The sequence below is a fragment of the Enhydra lutris genome, unplaced genomic scaffold (genome assembly GCF_002288905.1).
Source record: "Enhydra lutris kenyoni isolate GAN:26980312 unplaced genomic scaffold, ASM228890v2 scaffoldscaffold25, whole genome shotgun sequence".
NCBI lineage: Eukaryota > Metazoa > Chordata > Mammalia > Carnivora > Mustelidae > Enhydra > Enhydra lutris.
The window spans coordinates 8,240,270-8,264,908 of NW_019154109.1; the positions used below are offsets into that span (position 1 = coordinate 8,240,270).

The 24,639-nt window shown below is 54.9% G+C and overlaps 1 protein-coding gene across 1 annotated transcript; it reads right to left on the minus strand.

Moving 5' to 3' along the window:
* Positions 1-1,060: 1,060 nt before the first annotated feature.
* LOC111151173 (NUAK family kinase 2) lies at positions 1,061-19,120 on the minus strand. The gene is made up of 7 exons (XM_022508970.1): positions 18,820-19,120; positions 9,447-9,567; positions 6,716-6,867; positions 6,327-6,392; positions 4,379-4,498; positions 3,681-3,813; positions 1,061-3,261 (listed from the first exon to the last, which is right to left on the minus strand). Exons 1-7 carry the CDS (start codon positions 19,063-19,065, stop codon positions 2,195-2,197), a joined length of 1,905 nt encoding a protein of 634 aa, XP_022364678.1. The 5' UTR covers positions 19,066-19,120; the 3' UTR covers positions 1,061-2,194.
* Positions 19,121-24,639: the final 5,519 nt, after the last annotated feature.

Genomic DNA, 24,639 nt, shown 5'->3' on the forward strand with positions numbered 1-24,639 from the left:
CAGGACCCTGAGATCATGATCTGAGCCAAAGGCAGACACTTAACTCACTGAGCCACCCAGCCACCCCCAGAGGCTAAGATCTTAAGTGCGGTACTGGGGACACAGCCATTGGCTTAGTCTTCCATGGAGTTTGGCGCACAAACAGGACTTGACTCCAGTGCTGAAGGAGTAAGTGAGCCCAGCCAACTTCACAGCAGAGCTGCTTCTTGAGGGTAAAGACTCCCCGTTTTACCGGACCTCCAAGATACCGGACGGCAGCACCCCGGGGTGGGGGGTGGCCTGTGCGACTTCTAGTTTGTTCTTGCATCTTGACCCCGTTGGTGGCCTGGCTTCCTCCCTTCTTCCCCACACCCCGCAACCGTGCCTGGCCCCCAGCTGCAGGGAGCAGCAGCGAAGGCCCAGATGGGGCTCCCTGGCAGGCACTGCGGGCTGGCAGGACGACAGGTGTGCCACGGGCCTGACTCGGACTGGGGACGTTCCAGGGGCCAGTGAACGCCCGCCCGCTGCGGGGAGGGAAAGGGGGAGGGAGCCCGCCTGAAGCCGGAGCTAGCCGGCTGCCAGCCTGCCCTTTGTCCTTATCCTCCCTTTCATCCTGGCCCTCGGAGCCTGGGAGTTTCTCAATGGTGCTGGCGTTTGGGGAATGCTCCGCAGGGGGCTGAGAGGGCCGGCCCACAAAGGGGGGGGCATTCCAAGCATTCTTCACTTCCCGGAGGAGGCGGGCGGCGGGCGGCAAGGGGCCGGAGGGGTAGCAGCTGCCGGGCGCTGGAGGAAAGGGGATTTCTTTGGTGCGAGAGAATAAAGGTGGAGCGGTGTCCTCACGCTGCAGGGCACAGAGACGGCTGGGGAGGGGTGGGAGATGAGGGAGGGTGGGGACGGGCTACAGAATCCACACCCCGACCTTCCTTTAGTGCTGCGGTCTGGAAGGGCAAACCAGGTGCGTCCGTCCAGGGCTCCCCAACCTGTGCGCTTAACGGGCCAGAACGGAGGGCTGTCTCACCGGAGCCTCTAGGAGCTAAGAGCTGGGCTTTTGTGGTGGTTGTGTTCTGTGTGTGTGTGTGTGTTTTAAATGAAGCAGGTGCTCCAGTTCCCACCTGTGGCAGCCCAGGGGGAGCGTGGGTTAAGAGGAGGCCCAAAGTCTTCACACCACCTGCCCAAACAGAACAGAGGCTATTTTCCAATCATCGTTCTGGTTTTTAATAGAATGGTTCCTTCTGGCCACAGAGGAAGAGGCAGCATCAGGTAGACAGAGTCAGGGCGTGGAGCAAGGGAACAGGGGACGCCCCCCCCCCCACCGTGCAGTGGGAAAGGTCTCCCTGTTCACAAAACATAGACATCACAGTGGATTTTCCCAGAACATAGTATTCACATTATTGAAAACAGCCAGATTCCGTTTTTTCAAAGACAGAGAGCTGAACACATAAAAATAAATAAGGGCATTCCAGGGTCCGGAAAATCCAGAGCCATTCTCAGTAGCAGGAGCAGCTTGGAGGCCAGAGAAGTTAGAGTCCTCGAGGTCCAAGGTGGGGTCCCAGGGAGTCCGGGCCCCGTGAGATGAAGTCCAATAGCAGCCTGAGCCTTTTCAAGTCTTTCAGATTCCTAGCAGCGACTCCGGGAGGCTTGGGCCGGGTTTGGAGGATGGGAAAGGGGAGAGAACCTTTGAGGAGATGGAGGTTGTGGCCTCTTACTGCGGAGATAAATAAGGAAGGGTACCCCCCTAGGAGACCATTCCCAGGAAACCCCGGGCACATGAGGGTTGCCACATTCCAGTTTCAGGGGCAGGTGGGGATGGGACCTGTATGGGAAGAGTTTCCATCCCCCGCCCTTGGCAGGCAGTCACCATGCACAAAACTTAGTGCAGGGAAGGAGACAGGCTGAGAGTGCTCTTTGCTGCCATCCGTGTCCCTACCGTGTGACAGGAAGGGGGCCACCTGGACTGGTCCCAGGCCTTCCCCTCCTCTCTCTCTACCAGCTTCCCCTCTACTGTCTTCTCCGTTCCAAGGGCTGAGGACCTGGACCCTTGATGTGCCCACTTCCCATCCAGCCCTCTCCAGGGCTCAACTGCAAACCACCTCAGCCATCCTGGCCAGGAGGCTAGTCTTGGGAGGCCGGGGATGCTGCAGCCCCCCCTCAGGGTGCACCCGGCTGCATTTTAGAACCTGCCCAGGGCGGGGCAGTGCCCACCCCCCACCCCCCCTCAGCTGAGCTTTGAGCAGACCCCCAGGGCCTGGCGGTAGGCCTCTGTCACCTCCTGGCAGTCGGTCAGGGAAAAGCAGCTATCCCCCAGGGGTTCCTGCCACCAGCGCCTCAGGCCCCTGCTGCAGGGGCCCTCTGTGGGGGGCTCCTCAAGCCCCAAGAGGTTGTCCACAGACACGCAGCCCCGCAGCAGGGGCTCGGGGAGCCGTTCAGGCAAGTCCAGCTGGTCGAATGACTCAGAGGACAGGATGCTGTCCTCACTCAGAGCCCCTGAGGGGCGGCTGGCCCGGGCCAGAGGGCGAGGGGAGGATGCCAGTTCATCCAAGGAGCCAAAGGTGCTGGGGGTTGGGAGTTCCAAGGTGGCACAGGAGAACTTGCCGTTGTGTTTGAGGATGCCTTTGCGATGGAGGGGTATCCCTGAGGTTTGGGGACGCTTCTGCTCCTCGGAGTCCCCACTCACAAACACGTCCCCCGCATCCAGGAGCTCCCCAGACTCACTGGGCTCAGGGGAGGAGTAGTAGCCAGATTCCCGCTGCCGAGACTTCTTGAGGATGCCCTTCCTGGGGAGCAGGGGCGGGGCCTGGCCAAGGTCTGCAGCGCCTGGGCTGGGCTCGGGCTCTTCCCTCGCCCCTTCCAGCGAGGGCAGCGGCTTCTTCTTGAGAATGCCCTTGGGCAGCTCGAGGTTGCCCCTGGCAGGGCGAAGGGCAGGGTCGTCCGCGGGGTCCCCCTGGAGAGATTGGGCCATGTCGGTCTCTTTGCGGGACTTCTTCAGGGAATGCTGGCGCTCCAGGCCAGGGGCGATGCTCCCTCCTCCAGGGGCGTGCTGCTTGAAGAAGCTGCAGACCTTGGCCCCGTTCTCCAGGAGCGGGCGGGAGGACCGCCGGAGCCAATCGGCCATGGAGGCCCGGCCAGAGTCGCTGCTGCCGTGCCCTCCCTCGCGCACAGCCTCCTGCTCCCCCACACGGGTGGCATAGCCCCAGTTGACCCACCAGTGACTGGCCACATCCTCCAGGGTGGCCCGGCGGGTGGGGTTCACCATTAATAGCCACCGGATCAGGCCACAGGCATCTGGAAGACAGAAGACGGGGGCCTCAGAGACTGGCAGCCACGAGAATGGGCCCCCTGCAGCCCCTCTCAGCGGTTCACCCCAATCTGCGCTGAGACTGCACACCCCGTGTCAGATGTGTCCGGTCCCACCTGGGCTCCACAGGCCGGCTCCCCATAGCCTCCAGCCCCCTGGGACTGATGGCCCTTTTCTTCTTCCATCCCTCGGCCCCTCAGGACCAGGGCCCCTTCTTCAGCCTTGCTCTACGCACCAGAGAGCAGGGGTGCCCCTTCTCTCTCCGAGTCACAGATCCTGGAGGCAGAGAGCGGACAGCAGGTAGGGGGTAGGCCTCTTCCCTTCCCTGCCCCTGGCTGGCGCCTGCCTCAGGAATAAGGGACAGACCCTAGGGGCCTGGAGGATGACACCCAGGCCTCTCACTCACCAGAAGGTTTAGGTGGCTCCCGGTAGGACCCATTGCTGATCTGTCTCACCAGTGTCTTATGGTCCTGCCCATCAAAGGGCATGGTGCCGTGCACCAGGATGTACAGAAGGACACCCAAGGACCAGCTGTCCACCTAGAGAGGGAGAGAGAGAGAAAGAGGGTCAGCAAGGATGCCTGGATGTCACAGGCTGGAGGGCATCCAGCGACTCCAGAGAAGAAAGGGGTACACTCTGGAGAGCTCAGGGTGCCAGGGCATCCAAGGACCACCTCCCTCTAGGACCCAGGAGTAAGGATGGTGATGTTGTAGAGGGACTAAAGTTCAGGAAGAAAGGTGTTGTCCATCGCCTGCCCATAGGAGGGGCGGCCACAAATGAGAGCAGTGGTGAGGTCATCCCTTCCAGGCAGGATGGGGTGGTGGAGAGAAAGCGCACCTCTCCAGGGAACCCAGACGGATGCCAGGAAGGTGAGGAGGCACAAAACCAGATGGGGATGTGGGGGGGGTCAGCAGGCTTCAGTTCTTGGCCAAGTTTCTGCTGCTCCCACTAGGACCTGGCTAGTCCCTACTTTTGTGTGTGAAGGGTCGGGGTGGAGTTCTGTGCTCTGAAGAGGGGAAGAACTGAAAAGCCAGCCCACCTCTCTCAGAAAACCTAGAGGCACTGGTCAGTGCCAGAGGCAGGATGCGGGCAGAGAGCACTCACCTCGGGGCCCGTGTAGGGCTTCCCGTTGACTATCTCAGGCGAGGCGTACAGGGGGCTCCCGCAGAACGTCTGCAGGAACTTGCCGTGCTGGTAGAGGTTGGACAGCCCAAAGTCCGCGATCTGCGAGAGCAGGTCAAGCACAGGCAGGGGTCATGCCAAGGCCTGGAATGTTCTGCAGCTCTCAGCCCGGCCCTCTCCAGATCCCAGGGGAACTCAGGCCCTTGCAGGAGGTTGGATCAGTGAGGAATGCCTACGTGTGTGAAGGCTCCAGGGTCCTCCCTATTCCCCGGGCTCCTTTGCTCATGCTGGACCCCACTCCAGGGATGCCCCCTTCTGCCTAGAAACATCCTCCTGAACTGGCAAGCCCACCCCTCCTAAGACCTCCTTTTCCCGCAAAGCCCCACGGTTTCCAGTGGTCATCAGTCTGCCTCCTCACATTACTGTGTCGGCACCTTCCCTGGGCTCACCTCCTTCTGCCCCCACCCTTCCTGCAGCTCTCAGCACAGGTGGGACCCACGGATGGGACTCAACCGACACTAGTGACTGAAGGAGGGGTCGACCAGATGTAGGGAGAGTATCGCCTTCTCATGCCAACACCACGGCCCTCAGAAGCCAGCCAGCCCCATTAAGGATTTACCAGGCAAGGCTTGGCTGGCCTGTCCCAGCAAAGGGCTCATCTCTGCCCGTAGCTGGGCAGGAATGCAGTGGAAGGGACCTGGGGTCACCTGGTATACCTAAGATGCAATGGTGATGTCAGAACAAAGATCAGGGTTGTGGTTAGAGCCCAGAGGAAGGAATCTTCTTTCAGGATTCCCTGAGCTGTCTGATACTGAGGGCTTGAGAGGCCCAAGCCCATCTTCTCACTCCCCAGAGAGACCCTTTTCCCCAACTATCCTCAGACAGAGGCAGAGGCCAATGGCCTGCTGCTCCCCACCTCTTCACCCCCAGCAGAGCGCCATGTATGCCCAAGGTGGGGAGGGGCTGTTTATGAAACCCTGGCTCCTCGTTTATGGCTTTATTGGCCTCTTATCAAGCAGTTACCATTCGAAGCCCATAAAGAGGCAGATGATTGGTTGAGAAGGGAAAGTTCATGCCTGTCTGGTTCTGTGAGTTTCCTGGCTCTGGCTCCCCTCCCCCTGCTTAGCATCAAAGAAAGCCCCACCTGCTCCGGGAACTGGCTGGGTAAGGGGAATAAACTCAGTGTCAGGGGACTTCAGGGCACGGGTTCAAGGGCCACTGAAGGGAAGGGACTGTGTGTTGGGTTCAGGAAGAGTCTGAGGAGTGTCCTACGGCAGAGTCAGAGCCCGGCCAGGCACCTGCAGGGGCCAGCCCCGGTTATGTCCCCCTTCCAGCCCTGAGCTCTGAGCTGATGCCACCAGCACCTCTCAGACCTCAGCTTAACTACGTAGGCGTGGGAATTTGGCAGCTGCAGGAGGCAGAACGCCGGTGCTGGGGTGCTTGGTCTATGGAGGAAAGTGCCAAAGGGCTACCAAATGGTAGCAGATTATGTGTGTGTGTGTGTGTGTGTGTGTGTGTGTGTGCGTGTGTGTTTGCATGCACAGGCAGGTGGGGAGAACTCAGGCCGTGGCCCTCTCTCCCTGCCAGGCCCCAGCTTGCATGCAAAAAGTTGACCCTAGATCTAGGCTCCTATCAGTCGGTTACGTCAAGAGCACTGACCGGGGAATCAGCAGACCTTGGTTCTAGCCCAGATGCAACCACTCCCTTGCCATGGGACCTTGGGTAAGTCACCCCTTATCTTGAAGCCTTAGGTTTTCATCCACAAAACAAGGTACTGGGAAGGATGATGGCTGAGTTCCCTACTGATACCACCATCTAAACCTGAGCTTCTAGAATCTCTGTGCACTTAGAGATAGACACTTGGTGAGGAAACAGGGCAGAAAGGCTGGGGTCGGTAGGGAGATGCGGGAAACAAAGAAGAGGGCCTCACCTTAATATTTCCATTGGCATCTAAGAGGATGTTCTCCAGCTTGAGATCCCGGTGGACAACCCCATTCTGAAAGATGGAGGGAGGAAAGGGAGTCAGAGGGAGGTCTCCAAGAGGGACAGGAGGACATGAAGGCCTAGTCTGGAAAGTGAGGTCAACACAAAGGGGGCCCAGCTGGGGCAGCATGGGTAGGCTGGGAATGCCCATCTCGTGGGAACACAGGACCACGGATCACAGAGACTTCCACCCCTAGGAGCCACAGCCAGAGACGCCAACATCCCCAGGGCCCAAAGTCCAGATGAGTTTTGCCTCTGTTTGATCCCCTGTGGGATCCAGACAGTCCCAGAGCCCCAGAGACCCCCTCGGAACAGAGCTGGCAGAGGAGAGCTCACCATGTGGCAGTAGTGCACGGCGGAGATGATCTGTCGGAAGAAATGGCGGGCGTCCTGCTCGCTGAGCCGAGGCCGCTCGCTGATATAGTCATATAGGTCGCCCCGGCTGGCATACTCCATGACAATCACAATCTTGCCGCTGTTCTCAAACACTGCGGCAGAGCAAGGTGGGAACGTCAGGCCATTCCAGAGTGCAGTGCTCCCAGTGGGGGTCACACACTCCTCCCCCTGCCCCAAGGCCGATAGGATCTTTCTTCAGGGCTATCTGCTCGCGGGGTGGGGCAGGGGCAAGTAAGAGCAGGAACAGGGCTGCTGAAGCGCCCATCATTTTCCCGGAGCCACGAGGTGAGGCCAAGGGAACTGGCTTATCCTTCCTCTCTTTGGAAGTTCAGGCTTTTGAGGATTCTTTCCATCTATCTATCTATCTGAGAGAGGGAGAAAGAGAGAGGGGAGGAGCAGAGGAGCCAGAGGGACAATCAGACTCTGTGCTGAGCGTGGAGTCGGACACGGGACTCAATCCCATGCCCCTGAGATTATGACCTGAACCCAAATCAGGAGTACAATACTTAACCAACTAAGTCAACCAGGCGCCCCAGGCTTCTGAGGATCCTTAAGACCAGCCTGCAAATTCCCAGGAAGGCGGGGACATCAACGGATGAGAATGACAAGTCACGTCCTATGGTTCAGAATCTGCTACTTTGTGCCTGCGGACAGGTGGGCGAACCTTGTCCAGATACACCAGTAGGAATTCAGGTTTGCGGTTTGAATCCTGGCCCCCTCACTCACTAGCCAGGTGACCCTGGCAAGTTATTTAACCAGTGCGCCTCCATTTGCTCATCTGAAGAGATATAATGGTAAGCTCACAGGGCTGGGGAAGACATCGATAGAAGTCAGCGAGAACTCCGGGGCTCCTGAGCCAGGCTTGGGGTCCGACATAGCAGCAGGCACTCGACAAATAGTGCCTAGTGCTTGATTTATAATCCGCACCCTCGTGCGTGAACTTGGAAAACAACACCCATCATAACGTTTGCCTCCAGGATCCGAGGAGAGATAAAGGTACATGAACGTGGTTTGTAAACTATATGGTACCAAGGAAGGCTGATCTAGAGATCTGGTACCCTCAGCCCCTTTGACTTCCTGGCAATGAGCCCATCCCAGCTCACATGCCTCTCAGGCTTGTCCTGGCTCCAGCTGCCTAGAAACGTAGGGAAGGACTGGTTCGTCAAAGTGGCTGGGTGTGCGTCCGAGCACGTGTGTCCGTGACGTTGCCATAGGAGTCTGTCTTGCTGATCCAGCCCCAGAGCTGCTGCTGTCTAGCCTGGGAGAAGGAGCTGAGAGAGGTGGCTTCTTCCCAAGGAATCCCGGGTGCCAGGTGACTGGACACAGGGCCAGGAGGACTGAGCTCTTCCCCTCTCCCACATGGGCAAGCGGTCCCAACCCACAGTGGCCCCGTCTCCTGGGGATTACCCAAGTGAGACCCTACTCCTGTGGTCCTCCAGATGTCTGTAGGGATGCATGCCACCTTTGTGCCATGAAGAGCCAGCCAGGGTACATTCTGGAGAGCTGCTCGTTTCCTAAAACCGGAGCCTCCCCCTAGTCCGTATCTCCTGAACACTGGGGCAGGCTGGGGATGGTTGGGGAGGGGGCACTGCCTGTCCCACAGTAACTGGGACACCCCTGCCTACAATCATGGAATCTGAGGGGCGGGAGAATCTACATCCTAAGCTTTAAGACTCAGGTCCCAGATGTAGCTTGGAGGGATGGGTGTGGGGGAGAAGTTACTCTCTCTGTCCAATCACCAAGTTCAACCTGGCTTAACCGACACTCTGTCATCTACCCACACTTCCCTGGGGGAAATACAAAGAGCTACAATTAGCCTTCTCAGCCACTTGCTGGGCTCCTTGTGGAGCTCTGGCCATGGGGCCATGTCAGTGGCTCTGCCCTTAGTCTTCCTATGGACAGAACCCAAGAAAGACTTCTCCCTTACTTCCCACCAGGAATATTCAGACAGAGGGCAAAGCCACAGGCCTCCTCCCCTCCCTCCTGGGGCTACCGCTACCCCTGGTTTCCCATCTCACTGATATTATGTAAAGGCTGGAAGCAGACGAGTGTGGGTAGGAGTAGGCTCCCCCTCTTTCCCTCGTCACCCTCTCTTGCTCACTTTGTTGTCTGGGTCACAGGGAACAGAGCCGGTGGGGTGGGAAGGCGACACTGATGTCAGAGCAAGAGGAACCTAAGAAAGATGAGGAAAGGTGGGAGCCAGGCCCATGGCAGGAATGATTCAGAGTCCGGGGCAGACTGTAGGAGGCCTGGCTGTCGGGACCTGAGACAGGTACAGGTCTGTGTGTGCGCCAGCCTCCCCCAGGATGCTGGGGCTCTCACTGGGTTGGGGAGGTAGTGTTCCATTATGGAAACCCTAACAATGACAACAAGAAAGCCTACAAACTGTTGAGTTCCTCCCGTGAGCTGAATCCTCAGTGACATTTAATTTCATCTTTGCAGCTCCCCCGTGACGTAGGTGGGATGGGCCCGTTTGACAAATGAGGAACAGAGGCCTGCCCAGAGCCTAATTAAATTAGTTGCCCAAAGTCCTACAGCTGGGTTTCAAATCCACCTTTTGTCCAACTCTAAAGCCTGTGTCTTTTTCACTTCTTTGTGTTCTCTGTCCTGACGGCTCCTACACACGCACGGATGCATCCACACACTCTGCCTCGATGCCCTGCCCCTGTACCTTCATGGATGGCAATGATGTGGGGGTGGTTGAGTGATGACATGATCTCAATCTCTCGCCGAATGTGCATAAGGTCTTGCTCGTCTTTGATTTTGTCTTTCCGGATGGACTTGATGGCCACCTGGGAACAGAGAGTGCGGGAGCCTGAGGAGAAGGCTCTGGCAGGTAAAGGCATCCCCAAGGATACTGCGGGAGCTCTGCCCCTGGCCGCCTGCGGGTGCTACGTGCACCCAGAGCAGCCACTCCGTCCCACGCCCAGATAGGTGACAGAGAGGCTGGAGAGCACCCGGGTTAGGTTAAGTCCACACAGCAGGAAGGAGTATGGGCCGGTGACCTTATTCAGAGTCCGCAGACGAACAAGGAAGGTACAACCTGCATCTGTAAGGCCAATGCTTTATGACTTAGAAAGCAAACCTACCATATGACACCGTGAAGACAAGGGTCGGCCTGGTTTTGCTCAGGACTGGATTCCTGATGCCACGCACGGGCCCTGAGCAAGCATCTGTCACTTCGTTACTAAGGCATTGGCCCTCCCAACCACCCGGGGAGGGAGGCCCAGGAAGTTTCGTGGTCCTCACTGACAGGTGGGGAAACGGGTCCGCGGAGAGGTTAAGTGACCTGCTCAAGGTCATGCAGTGACGAACCGGCAAAAACAGGAATGAACTTTGAAAACATTATGCTAAGTGAAAGAAGCCGGACACACAAGTACAGATGGATGATTCTCCTTGTTTTCTTTTCTAAAGATTTTATTTATTTATTTGAGAGAGAGAGAGCACAAGAGAGAGGGAAAGGGAGCACAACCAGGGAGAGAGGCAGAGGGAGAAGCAGACTCCCCGTGGAGCAGGAAGCCCCGGGGATCATGACCTGAGCCGAAGGCAGAAGCTTAACCACTGAGCCACTCAGGGGCCCCTGTCTGATTCTCCATCTAGGAGGTAACCAGAATAGACAAATGCATGGGCAGAAAGTAGAACAGGGATTCCCAGGGTGGGGGGTGGTGGAGGTGGAGGGGGTGGGGAGCTATTGTTTCATGGGTACAGAACTCCTGTGTGGGGTGATGAAAACATCTTGCAAATGGGGGGTGTGGATGTTTGCATGACATCATGAATGTACCTAATAGGTCACTGAATTGTACCTTTAAAATGGGGAAAATGGTAAACCGTATTTTTAACCACAAAAAAACCATGAAAAAAACCCATACCAGTCCCTTCAGTCTAGGTAAGGAATGTTCCTCTCCTAGCAACAAACAAACAACCAGACAGTGAGAGTCCCCTGGGCTTTGCTGTCTCTTCTGCAAAGGTGAAAATACCATATAAGGATGGTGGGGGGAAGGGCTGGTAAGTGCGGTGGGTTCAGGAAGGGTGGGGTGAGGCGACAGGAAATGAAGGCAGTGCCCAGATGCCACGCCAGTAAGCAGAACTCTTAGAGCCTGAGGAACCTCTGCTTTCTCTGCCCTGTCCCACTGAGCAGCCAGGGGGACAGAAAGAGGAGAGTGACAAGGGCCCTTCCCCAGCCTGGGGAAGAGGCAGGGGACCTGGGGGTCCTCCTCCTGCTGGCTCTGTTGCTGTCCCCGGGAGTAAGTCCCAGCCCCCTCTCAGAGCCTCCGTTGTCTTTTCTGCACAACCACAGGCTGAACCAAGCCCTGTGAAGTGCTTTCTGGCTCTGAGGCGGGGCACCAGCCTTACACATGCGGGATTCGGGGGTGCCCTGAGGAGATGGGCGGGGGGCGGGGGGGGGGCGGGGGTGGGGGGGGGGGGGGGGGGGGCGGGTTGGGAGCCACAGGGCGGGGCAGATACTGACGAGTCCTGTGCAAGGACGTGAACGGTAAATTCAAGACTTCCTCTTTAGGGGAGGCGGACCTGTTATGACCAAATGTGAAGGCCCAGACAGGGAAACCGGCTCCTCATTCCACGTCCCAGGAGGGTTGGCCTCCCCTCAAGGTTCAAAAGGAGACCACAGCTCCAGGGGAGGGGCCTCTAATCCACCCTTTCACAGGGCTCTGGAGGCAGACAATGGCTTCCGGCTCGCGGGGTCGGGGCAGTGCTCCCCATCGGACAAGAATGCGGAACAGCCTTAATCCCATAAGGGGAGCTGCGCACAATGGCCAGCCCGGTCACCGCGGCAACGGGCCAGGGATGGCGTGCCCTCCGCCCCGCTCCTCCCCTGGGGCTGCATCCTTGAAAGAGGGGAGGCCCAGCTCCTGTGCCCTCCCGGAGCAGGGCAGGGAGGACAATGGCAGCAGGAGGGACCTGTCGCCATGGAGCCTTCTTCCCAAGATGCTGGAGAGGCCCACGCTGCAGCTGCAGGGGCTGGGGCGGGACGGGGGGTGGGGGTGGGGTGGGGTGGGGTGGGGGTGGGGTGGGGTGGGGTGGGGTGGGGGCGGGGGCGGCCCCTCAGGGGCTTTCTTCACGGACTGTCCCCCCTTCTGCTCCAAACCACCCCAATGAGCTAAGCAGAAAAATCTCCAGCTTAGAATTGGACAGGGGGGCGGGGATGGGGAGGAAGGGGCTTCAATTCTCCTTCAGCTTGCCGGAGCCTGCGTACCCCTCTCCACACCTCTTCCTCTCCCCGAAGGGGAGATGTTACAGACTCGTTCTTTTCTAGAATTCTTTGTTTATAAAAATCAGACAATAGATAAAGTCCTATGAGCTCTTCCAATAAACAGCCATAAACCTTGTGTTAACAGGTAGTAAAAAAAAAAAAAGACCACATATAAGTCACATATCTAGATAACGAAACACACAAAACTATGCAGCAAGGAGATGAATCATCACGGGCTTGGGGGGGTCTCATAAAGACAAGACCTAACAGAAAGGAGGTTCCAAAAAGAGGGTCTAAGCCATGCTAGGAGTCCCCAGGCCAGTAGAGAGTACAAATGTTGAACCCTGAGATCCATTTCTTTCAACTCTGGAAGCCTAGGATTCCTTGACGGGATTGGTAATCCTCAGTGAACCTCAGTGAACCTCAGTGAACCGGTCCACCCTCCTGCAAACTTCTGTTCTGGCCTCAGGGAACTAGATCAAGGGCCTTCCCCGCGCCCGACATCCTCTCCACCTCCAGTTACCCACAAGAGGTCCTAAGAGACCACAGCTGGTGGGCACTTCCTATGAAGGTAACAAGTTCTGTCATCAGGCCTCCGCTAGCCTCCAAGCGGGGTGACATACAAGAAAAATGATGTGTCACTGCCCTGGGGAGCCTGGGCCACTGTTCCCCAACCTATTCCTGCCCCACAGGATGGGCCCCTCACCATCTACTGGCTGATCTGTCCAAGTAAAGGAGACAGAGAAACAGCTGGGGCCTAGAAGGCGCTCGGCATACAGAAAGCACTCAACAGCTGCTTACTGGTGAGCACAAATCACAAATCCGTAGTTACTGGCTAAGTCACTGGACTGATCCCCTGACCGATAGGATGGCTACCCAGATAAGATTTTTTGTCCTGGGGAGCCTGCGCAGCTCAGTGGGTTGAGCCTCTGCCTTCGGCCCAGGTTGTGGTCTCAGGGTCCTGGGATTGAGCCCCGCATCGGGCTCTCTGCTCAGCAGGGAGCCTGCTTCCCCCCTCCTCTCTGTGTCAAATAAATAAATAAAATCTTTAAAAAAAAAAAGAAAAAAAGATTTTCTGTCCTTCTTCCCAGGGGTGGGTGGAAAGTCAGCTTCAGTGACAGGACTGATTTGAGGGACCTTTGTTCTCCTATGCTAGTTGAGCCAACATTGTCTAAAATTAAAATACCCTAAGTAGAGCCAAGGAGGAGGGGAACAGTAAGCTGAACGGACCTCCCGGAGGTAGGAAGGCCACACGCCTAGAGAATCCTAGTTCATCCTGGTATAATTATTAATAGAGCCCTTCTAGGGGCTCCTGGGTGGCTCAGTTCCTTAAGCGTCCAACTCTGGATTTTGGCTCAGGTCATGACGGCTGGGTTATGAGATCGAGCCCCGGCTCGGGCTCTGTGCTCATCAGAGAGTCTGCCTGAGATTCTCTCTCCCTCCCTCCCTCCCCTCAACTTTTGCGCTCTCTCACTCTCTATCCCTAAATAAATAAAATCTTGGGAAAAAAAAAAAAAAGCTTACCCTAATTAAAAAAAAATAGAACCCCGTTTATTCTGGTGGTGGGTTTTATGGCCCCCCTACTCAGTGGGGCAGGACACCCAGGCATGACAATTACATGATAATAGAAGTGTGAATGCCAGGTCAGTGGAGTGGGGGTCAAGAGCACAGGTACCTGATTCTTATTTGTCCCCATGGAACCATGCAACACGAGACAAGCCATTTAAATGATCTGGTTAACTGGTGTGGCTGATTTTGATGTCCTCATCCAAAAAATGAAAGGGCATTTATTCTTCAAACACCCACTGAACACCTACTACGTGCTTGGTGCTATGCTAGGTGTTGGAGATTTAGACAAAAAATGAATAGTCCCTGCACCAAGGTCCTCAGTCTAGTGGAAGGACCGGAAATTAAACCTACTGTGATGAACAGGACAGTTGACGTCCCTGACTGCCCAGGGGCTCCAGGAGATCTCGAAGGATGAGTGGGGTTTGCCAAGCCAGAGGGGATAGGCCAGGGAGGGGCATAAAGGGCATTATAGGCAGAGAGAAAGGTTTGTGCAAAGGCCAGAAAGAAAAGAACCATTCACAAATGTGTACATCAAGACCTCTAATCTCCCTTCCAAACTCCAGCATTTTCTGCTGAGTTTCTTCAGAAGTGCGTCACAGGCTACTCTGCCAGAAGGATGCTGGCCAGCGACTGGTTGGAATGAGTTTGTTCTGAGGTCCTGTGCTATGTCCGTGTTAACCTGCCTGGGCAAAAGTCTATAGATGCTGGCCCATTTTGTAAAGATGGCAGGACTAATCCCCCATCCCCTTTTGCAAATGGAAGAAGCACTGAGGTCCAGAAAGGTCCACTGACTTCCAAGGTTCCATGACACACCAAGGTAGAACCAAGATGGAAGGGTGTTGTCTGCAGAAGCTGCCGTATCAGGAGAGCAAAGTTCCTTGCAGGTGCCTTGCCTTGCCTTGGGCTCCCTGCCTCCCACCTTGGAGAAGGGAAGGCCTCAGCCCCTGCCTTGGGGCAGTACCTCCAGGCACCCATCACACTTAGAGGTCCACAAACACACCAGGGAGATGGGTGTTGGGGGCACAATTGGTTAGATGCTGCCTCTCCTGCAGGAACTCAGATGAAGAATAATCTGGACTCGGGAGACCATGGCGGAAAGGTCTTAGAAAAAGAAGATCTAGAGGGGCTGGTTTCAGGTCCCAGGAGACAGGGTGCCAGCTGGGTATCTCTGGTCATAGCTATCACCAGGAGTCGGAGCCAAGATCCTTGACTCCTCTCCGGCCTTTCACGGAGCAGCTGCCATCTGGGAGGCGGGGCAAGGAGCTGGAGGATGACCCATTTAGATAACGGAGGAGAGGTTAGGCTGGCCTGGGCTAGCCTGGGCAGAGTGGGGAGGGGTCTGGGGGTGGCTCACCAGCCCACCAAGCCCACCAGAGACCCAGGCAGAGAGCAGGAATGGGCTCTGGGAATGAGGGGGACCTGAGCTGCCTCCCCTAAGCACCAGGCTGTGCCTGCCCCCTCCTTGCCACCCTCTTGCCCACTCTGCCAGGTCGCCGGGCAAGGCGCTTCCCTGCCCAGCCCTCCTGTGTGGTTTGGCCACAGCCCAAGGACAAGAGTCGCCTGCAGTCGGAGCCTCCCTCCCTGCTGCTGAGCAGGCAGGTGTAGTCGGGCCTGGGAGGACAGCGTCACACAGAAGAGGCCTTTGGCTCCTGGCCAGATGGAGCCGTTCTCTGGAGCAGGGGCCGAAGGAGAGACCAGGACTTTGAACAAAGCAAAGACCAAAGTGGTTTGGCTTAGGGAAGTGCAGCACAACCCATTCTCTTGCTCGAGGCAGCACAGACCCAGGACGGGGTACCCCAGGAGAGGGTTGGGCCTAGAGTCAGACAAGCCAGCCCTGCTGGGATAATAACACCATGTGTGTCAGTTCCTGTGCTGAGCACTTGACCGATATCATCTTCTGTCATCCTCTGAGAGCCCCACAAGGTAGGAATTATCATAAGGCCCCCTCTATGGTCCGATCCTTCACGGACAGAGGAGGAAACAGAGATACACAAGAGGTCACAGAGCTAGTAAGCAAGAGAGTCCAGACTGGAACCCTTATGGTCTGACTCTGAGCTCCATAGCCTTCCCGATGAGGTCAAAACCAGGAATGTCGTGTAGTTCACTCATCCGGGATCCCTCATCAGAGTCAGCATGTGTGGGGGAGGGAGTTCATTCCCAGTGACTCTTCCCACCCTCAGCACTGCCTGGAGCTCTGGGAAAGGCGGCTTGTGCTCGGGGTTGGAATGACAAAGCACACCAAGGCAAGCCCGGGCTCAGCTCAAGGCCAACTACCCGTCCAAGACTCAGAATTGGTCATCCGTGGCCTGGGGTGGTCAAGTCAGGAGCCTGTGTTGCAGGGATGCCATTAACCAGCCACAAGACAAGTCCCATCCTCTCTCTGGGCCTCAGTTTCCCCATCTGTCAACGAAGGGATCAGATCATCTGGGTCATTGTCAAACATTCTGACATCCCACGTAGCAGCCCAGCATATATAAGACACAGAAGCATCCCTGTTCCAGATCACTGTCCACTCGGACTCCCCTAATGTTGCTCATGGCACCCCCGGAGAGAAGCCAGCCGTGTGGACCATCCCAAAGGTTTTGGTGGATTCTAGCATTCCAGGGACCCCAGCAGGTGTTTTTCTTATGCCGAGAGGGGCGGTCAGGGGAGCTGGGGAGAGTCACAGTAGGAAATGTCATTTGGATCCTAGGAATGTACTGGGAGATGAGAAGATCCAGAGCAAATGTTTGTTTTTCCTTTGATACCCTCCTGGAGTAGCCATTAGTCCTGCCCACTCTCCCTTCCCTCTGCACAGTCCCATCAGGACCCTGCTAATCTCATCCAGGCAGGCTGGCAAAGGGAAATATGCTAGAAAGGTAGAGTCGGGATGGGAGTCACCCAGCAGGCCCTCCTCTGCCTCTAGCCGGCACCAACAACCTCCGCTCACTTGGAGGGATGTCAGGGGCCTTCTCATGTCCCTCTCCCTCACAGGAGATCCTGAGGCACCAGGTCAGCGTCTCTTAAGGGAGGACAGTGAAGAGGCAGGAGTGGGGGTGGGGTGAGGAAGAGGAGTCCTCTTCAGAAAGGAAAAACCATTAGCCCCGCAGGCTGCTACTCTCCAAGCAGGATGGAGACCCTGAGCAGGTTTCCAGCCAAAGTACAGGGTGGTCTGTGGATCCGGGTGGTTCAGAGCAGGCCCCACGCCTACTGACCTTAGCTCCCCGCCCACAGCGAGAGGCAGGAGGCTGGGGAGTACCTTCTGAATTCTCTCTGTTCTGATGTAATAAGAGCTGGAATCCCTGCCTACAGTCACTGAGGTTTAAAAACTGAAAGCTGGTTTATCTCATTCCAGAATCAAAGATCTCTCTCTCTCTCTCTCTCTCACACACACACACACACACACACACACACCCCCAGGTCATGATTCTGATGGGATCTCAACTTCAATTTCAGTTTCCCAGTTTCTGGGCCACCCCAGCCCCCCAACTCAGTCTGTCCTCCAACAAGAGGCACATACGCTATTTTGTAGCTAAGCCCCTGACAAAGCTTGAGTCCAGGGGTCTCAAGCCTGGAGCCTCACTGGGCCCTCACACTTTAGAGAAAGAGAAAGAAAGGAAAGCCAGGAAGTACATGATTGCCCAATAGCTGTAGCCTGGCAGCAGGCGACTGGGGACAGGGCCAGGCCCTAGCAGAAAAAACATACTCGGCCCTATTGATGAGGCCATAATCCACTCCCTCTCTCTAACATCCACTCTCCTTCACCAATGAAATGACTTATTGAATTTCAAACCAGTTACTGAGAAAGCAAACAATCTGGGGAGGCGACTGCTCCCGCAGCTCATAGGGTAAACCATGGACACACACACACACATGCACGCATGTCTCATAACCAGCACCCAACAGAATTTTGCAAAGGAGTCCCTAGACCACCTGCCCCCAAAAGCTTGTTAAAATGCCAATCATGAAGGGGAGGCAGCGGGGTGGGGGTGGGGTTTGTGTGTCTGGGTGTCTCAGTCGGTTAGGCATCTGCCTTTGGCTCAGGTCATAATCCCAGGGTCCTGGGATGGAGCTCCACATGGCTCAGCAGGGAGCCTGCTTCTCCCCCTCCCTCTGCTGCTCCCCCTGCTTGTGATCTCTCATGCTCTCTCTGTCAAGTAAATAAATAAAATCTTAAAAAAAAAAAAAATGCAGGTTATCTGGCCCCCTCCCAGACCTTTGGAATAAAATCCTCTGGATGTGGAGCCAGACAGTATTTCAAAAAAAGTATTTCAAAAGAAGCACCCCAGGTGATTCTTAATGCATGTGAAACATGTTTGTTAACTAACTCTTGGCAAACTTGCTACCCTTTCAGGATTTGCCTTTCCACATACAAATATCAGTTCTCACTGATATATCGGGATCAATTTAAATTCACATTTGTACCTCATTCAATCCTCATCACAGCTTGGGAGGGTGGTTGTGGGGTTTTGTTTTGTTTTGTTTTTGTTTTTTTTTTTTTTTTCAGTTTTACAGAAGGGGAAACTGAGTATAGAGATAAAATAAATTGCTCAAGCTCTCACAAATCACGATTACTATCATTGCTACTACTACCCACCTCCTCTGCCCCCACATTGACTGGACATCTTTCTGAAAAGGTCCCAAACCCAAAGGTATCTTGGGACACAGTAGACTTTGCACCAGAGCCTGGTTTCACATTTCCCAGAATAAAAACACCCATCCTAATGAAACTTGGAGTCAGTTTTAGAGCTGGAAAGGACCTAAGTGTCAAGCCCATCTCCACCCCAGCCCATCCCATCCCACCCCAGCGCAGCTCCCTACAGGAGGCTGGGCTGCCAGAGTATAAGAGCTAAGTCGAGGAACTGGACCTCACACAAACTGGACCTCATCCCAGCACACACTCATCTACTAAACTCACACTAAGATCAGACACCTTCTACTTCCTCTTCCATTCCACTCTTCTGGATGCATCCTTCAAGCAACATTCAACTTAAGTCTCATCTTCTGTAGGGAGTCTTCTCGTCCCAAGACAGGACACTATGCATCTTCTCTGCACCCTGCACCGGCCATCCGCCTCACTAACTGGACAGTCCTCGTATGCTGGCTAGTGCTGGGGTTCTCAGGTCCAACGCATACCTCATCCCCGGCCCCCACCACGCGCGCGCGCGCTGCATGTTGGCCACTCCGCGGAGGAGCGCACGAGCCCCGGGCCCAGCCTGCCTGCAGCCCTCACCGTCCGCGGCCAAGCCCCGCGCCCAGCAGCTCCGCGAGAGGGAGTCGCACTTACCAATCGCCCCGAGCTCTCCCGCGCCTTCTTCACCTTCCCGTAGGTGCCCTTGCCCAGGGTCTCGAGGAACTCGTAGCGGTGGCGCAAGTTGTGCTTGTGGTGGTGTCGCTTCACCGCCTGCTTCTTCATCTGGGGCTTGGGCGACTTGATGAGCCCGTCGGTCAGGGGCCGGGCCAGCTCCGCGGTCAGGGCGGGGGCGGCCGAGGGAGCCGGGCCGGGGCGCCGGGGGAAAGCCAACGGCTCCATGGCGGCCGGGAGGCGAACGAGGGCGCAGGGGGGAGCCGGCTGCGCGGGGAGAGCTAGAGTCCGGGGTACACGACCCGCAACCAGGCGGGGAAGCGGCAGCCGCACAACAGCGCGCGGCAAGTCGCGGCGCTCCAAGTTGTTATAAACGCTCGGAGCCCTACCCCCCCGGGCCACGCCCCCCGCGCGCCCATTGGCTTGCTCTCCGGCTGTATGTGACCAGGGCCGCGCGCATTGGCTCGCCCGGGCCTCCGGCCCCGACTCCTCCCCTCGCCGAGTCTGTGGAAGGTGTCAAAGGAGCCCCTCCCCCCCCCGGGGGGGGGCCCCAGAGGGACTGGCTTTGCTGAATAGGAGACGCCAGCGGAGGCTGCTTGGCTGGAGGGTACTACTGGGGTCTAGAACTTTTGAGCGGCCCTGGAACTGCTGTTCTTGCCTCTGAGTGGCACTCTGTCCTGGTTAGAGACACCTGTTGTCCTTCTACTGTACTGTGATCTGTTACCGAGGGGCAACTGACAGTACTAGAAGTATTATTTCTCCATCCTAATTTGCATCTCTCATGCCAAAATCTACGAAGTCACTTGACCACTTCTTTCAGACCATAAGGAGGAAGGGGGGAATGGAGTGGGATGGAGGCAGACTCCAATGTAGCGGGACAGCTAGTGGAGAGATGTTCCTGGGTTCTGAGTTCACTCGTCTTCAGTTAGATCAACCCTAACTGGATCCCAGAAATGTGGTTCTGGAAAGTTCTTACCTATTCATCAAAGAAGGCTTCTAGGATTGAGAGGCTCCCTCAAGATGACATGGTATTTATGAAGTGTTGGAAGGAGGTGGAGTAAGGCAAAGGGAAATATTCATTCATTAAAAAATGCATTACATGGGGCACCTGGGTGGCTCGGTGGGTTAAAGCCTCTGCCTTTGGCTCAGGTCATGATCTCAGGGTCCTGGGATCAAGCCCCGCATCGGGCTCTCTGCTCAAGCTGGAGCCTGCTTCCTCCTCTCTCTCTCTCTCTGCCTGCCTCTCTGCCTACTTGTGATCTCTGTCTGTCAAATAAATAAATAAAAATCTTTAAAAAAAAATGCAGGGGCGCCTGGGTGGCTCAGTGGGTTACAGCCTCTGCCTTCAGCTCAGGTCATGGTCCCAGAGTCCTGGGATCGAGCCCCGCATCGGGCTCTCTGCTCCTCAGGGAGCCTGCTTCCTCCTCTCTCTCTCTGCCTACTTGTGATCTCTGTTTGTCAAATAAGTAAATAAAATCTTTTTTAAAAAATGCATTACAAAAAAAAAAAATGCATTACACTCCTATCATTTAACTTGTGTTCCCTAAATCTGTGTATAAATGCCCACTCATAGTTTTCCTCTTGTGATTCTGGAGCCAGGAGGACTGGTGGTAGATCATGAGATTTAGCTTGGTATTTAAGGTCTGGAACACTAGGTCTAGAATCCCCATTCTGAGTGTCACTTAGAATAAAATGAGAATATCCACAGGCTCTCCTCCTTCCTCTAAATGTGAAGTGTAATAGGGAGAAAGAGACATTTCCCCTTGAGTCTTCATGCTAACCCAATGTTTTGAAGTGGGTCTTATTTTGCCAAAAGCTGTACAGCCATACAGAGAAAATGGCAGAGCTGGGATTCGGACCCCCCACAGGAGGATTGTGTCACCAGCTGCGTATTCAGGACAAGCTGAAGAGCAAGAAGGACTACATCCCCAGTGACTGGATTTTATATTTAGTGTCTGCCCGGTTTCCTCCTTCCACTGATCCTTTGATCCTTTCTAGTGTGAGTTAGGGATGGAGAATGCTTCCTTTGTAGCGGGAGAGGATCCACTTAGGGAGGAAACCAACTTCCCTTCCCCAAATCTGGGGGGTCACGAGAGGTAGCCAATTTGTTATTCTTCCTCTACCAGCCTCCCTTCTTGCTCTGAGTCGTCTGCCCAAATAGAATGAGGCCCAGGTACCAGTCCCCCTGACCTGCTGTTCCTTTCTCCCCTGAGATCCCCTTCCATCCTGGGATGGAAGTTAGCTGGGCCCATCCAGGTGGATTAGGGTCCTTAAGAAGAAGCAGGTGTAGTATTAGAGCGAGCACAGGGCCCTGAGTTCTAGTCCCGCTGACACCAAGCAGTTCTGTGGCCTTTTACCAATCACTTACTCATTCTATAAATACTGGTGCCTGCTAGATGCTGGATATTCATGACGGTGATGAGAAGGACATGGTCCCTGCCCTCAGAGAAGTCTGTCTAATGAGAAATAAACAAGCCAATCCTCGACAGAGGAAGACGTGCTCAGGATGGGAGAACAGAATGCCCTTGGGGTGTATAACAGGAGGGAGCCTTTGGCCCAGACAGGATGAGGTTGTCAGGCGAAGTTTCCAGCAGACAGGGCCTACTAAACAGAGACCTGAAGGGTGGAAGACAATTAGCCAGATGCATCAACACCTCCTCATAAATAAGATGAAAGAATGATCCAAATGAGCCTAAGACTCCCTTTCAGACTTCATCTAGACTCCTACAAATTCTTCTAGATACCCCCAATACTACTAATGCACCGCTAGGCACAAAAAAAGGTGCTTAGTCGATGTTTATGAACCAAAGGAACATATGTATGATGGAATTTGAAGACTAAATGACCGGAATGTGAATCCTTATTTAGGGGGCAAGTCATGCATGATCAAAGAGCCCAGAGAAAAGAAATCTGCCCTGTTCCAGCCAGGGGCGCCCTGGTGGCCCCTGAGGGACTAAAGATGGTAGTGATGAGTGGACCAGGTTGTTGTCTGTCCACAGAGACAGCGGAGGAGGCGGACGCAGACTGAGAAAGAGCCAGAACAGCCTGTGACTAGGAAATGTGGTTCACTGCTGAAACTCAACTCTCAGACTCCTTACAGGGAGACCTGGTCTGTCGCAACAGAGTGGTAATTCCCTGACAGGGCATCTGATTGTAGCCGGGGCCTCAGCGGCAGCAGATTTCAGAACATTCCTGGGTCATGTGCTTGGATGTGGCTGGAAAGCTGGGCTGAGCTGGGCCATAGTAATCCTGCCTGCCCCAGCGTCCCCTCCTGGGAAGGGGAAGCCTGGCCCCCTCACCCCGATGTCCTATCACTGATTGCTGTGTGAAGGGCTCCGGGGATAACCATTCTTTGGGCCACATCAGGCAAGCAGTGAGAAACAAGCGTCTGTCCCAGTCCCTACACACCTCACCACCTGTGTGCATGCATGTCTGTGTGGGCTGGAGACTAGTAAAAACAGATGTTCATATGGCTTAGAGTAAGGACTTCTGTGGGGTGTGAAGTGAAGGGTGCTGGCGGGAGGGCAGGTGAGGAGCACCAAAGCCATATTTTGGGGGTGAGGGTAAAGCATTTCTTCTGAAAAAGAAATACATTTAAAATGAGCCTTGAGGGGTGACCCAGAATTAGCTCTCTACTGTCAGGAAGTATACAGTTTAGTAAGGGAAATGAGATGAATGCACAGTTTATCCTATAACCCAAGGCAGAAAGTAGGAAGGACCTCAAGAGAAGTACAGGATGCCATGGGAGGCTGGAAGGATGGGTCCTGCTCTGGCTCAGGGATTTGATGGAGGACCTTAAAGGGAGAAGTGTGGGGAAAGGCCCTCAGGGATGAAGTGGAGGTGGGTGGGCGGAGGTGACACTGAGTGTGTGTGGAGGGGCTGGGGTGGGACGGCAGCAGAGTAGAGAAGGGCCAGCCAAGCACTCTGCATCAGACGAACTTTAGGGGGTACCCAAGCCCTAGAATATCTCCTCTTTTGGGATTTACTTCCATATTAATACCTGAACCCATCTTTTCTTTGGGAAAAAGGCTGCTGCATACCGGAGGGCCCTTCTAGCCTGAGACCTTAACCATGATATTCCCTTTCCCTGGAGCCCTGAGACAGGTTACAGCTCCCCCAGATGGTAGACAGTATGGCCTTGAAGGTGTTGCCCTTCCCCTGCCTGGAGCTGGTGGAATGGTCTGGATAAGATCCTGTGAGTTATGGGGCACCTGGGTGGCTCAGTGGGTTAAGCCTCTGCCTTCGGCTCGGGTCATGATCCCAAGGTCCTGGGATCTGGGCTCTCTGCTCAGTGGGCGGTGGGGGGGGGGGGGCTGCTTCCGCCTCCCTCTCTCTGCCTGCCTCTCTGCCTACTTGTGATATCTGTCTGTCAAATAAATAAATAAAATCTTAAAAAAAAAAAAAAAAGATCCCGTGAGTTAGAAGTGGCTCTCCAAGATTAGGAGGTGGGAGTCCAAAGAGAGGATTATAAATTCTAAAGTGGCTGGCAAATTAGGATGCCTGACTCAATGCTGCTCTCTACTGGCCAACTTAAGCCTAGCAAACTGTACGGGATGCCCAAAGCTGTGACCCCAAGCTTCGGTCTTCTTAGGTAATTATTCCTTCAATGAGCCAATCACTCCATTCATCCATTTGTCCATTCATTCATTCATTCAACAATGACAATAATAGGTAGAAAAATATCTAACATTTATTGAGCCAGCCCTGGTTCTAACTGTCTTAGATATGGTGTCCTGCCCAAGGCCACCCAGCCCTGACGGGGAGTAACAGAGCTGAGAGACTAACCCTGTGGGTCCAACACGGCAGCTTGAGCTCCTAAGGATGGTATTGCTTTGTGGTGCCCAAATGGGCTCTGGAAATACAAGTTGGAACTAATGAGCTGCTTACAATCTAAATTTTGGAAGCCTTACCAGGAATTTGGGGGAATCGTGCGCAGCAAACACTGAAAGTGGTCCCCCAGGCTATCAATTACAACGGGAAATTGAATCTTATTCACAGATGAGGCCTGGGAGGGACTTGACCCCAGATCTTCTCCCCGAGACGGCTTGCCTGTCTCCTGCCTGGAGCCACGGAAAGAGCTCAGGGAGGTGAAGAGTCAGGGGTCCTGGGTTCCAGCAACTCTTTTAACCACCAACGCCCCCATTTGGGTCACGGCCAACGGCTTTCTCTCTCGGAAATGTTTCCTCATCTCTAAAAAGAGATTTGGATAAACCAACTCTGTGTTTCATTTCAGCTCTGCTGGGACTCCTCAGCTATATCTAAGGAAGGACAAATTACAAATCTCCATCCCTCCCCTTCTTTTGCCCACCTCACAGGTGATTCCATCTCTACAATCAGGGGCTCCATTCCCTTTCCCAGCCCCAGACTGGAATGATGTTTTGGCTCCAGGATCTGCAACCCAGGCTCCAGGTTCTGCTCTCCCCCGCCCCTAACTATGACTGTTGGCAACTCTGTGGGCGAGAATTGTTGTTGCTGTCTTCACAGCTAACACGCTGCGTGCTAGCCGCTGTGTACATGAATTCCATCCTCGCCACAGCTCTAGGAAGCGGGTGTTGGCGTATGATTCCCCCCATTGCACAGAGGAGGAAACTGAGACACAGAGAAATTCAAGAAAAGCTGGCAAGTAGTGGAGCCAGCCCGGAGCTCAGGCCATCTGGCTTCAGAAACAGCTCTCTTAGCCCTCCTACTTCAGCTCAGAGAGAATACTTGATTTGCCCAGAGTCTCAAATAGACTGTGGCTCTCTATGTCATAGTTTCCTCAACCTGAAATGTGCCTCCTGATGGCCTTGTGGGCTTTCTGTG

What these genes read in the sequence shown, in the direction of transcription:
- LOC111151173 (XM_022508970.1), bottom strand. Translation starts at nt 19,065, where the DNA reads ATGGAGCCGTTGGCTTTCCCCCGGCGCCCCGGCCCGGCTCCCTCGGCC. An exon ending in ATGCCAATGGAAATATTAAG is followed by an intron (nt 4,499 to 6,326) that starts GTGAGGCCCTCT and finishes CTGCTCTCGCAG; the next exon opens with ATCGCGGACTTTGGGCTGTC. An exon ending in AGCCCTACACGGGCCCCGAG is followed by an intron (nt 3,814 to 4,378) that starts GTGAGTGCTCTC and finishes CTCCCTCTCTAG; the next exon opens with GTGGACAGCTGGTCCTTGGG.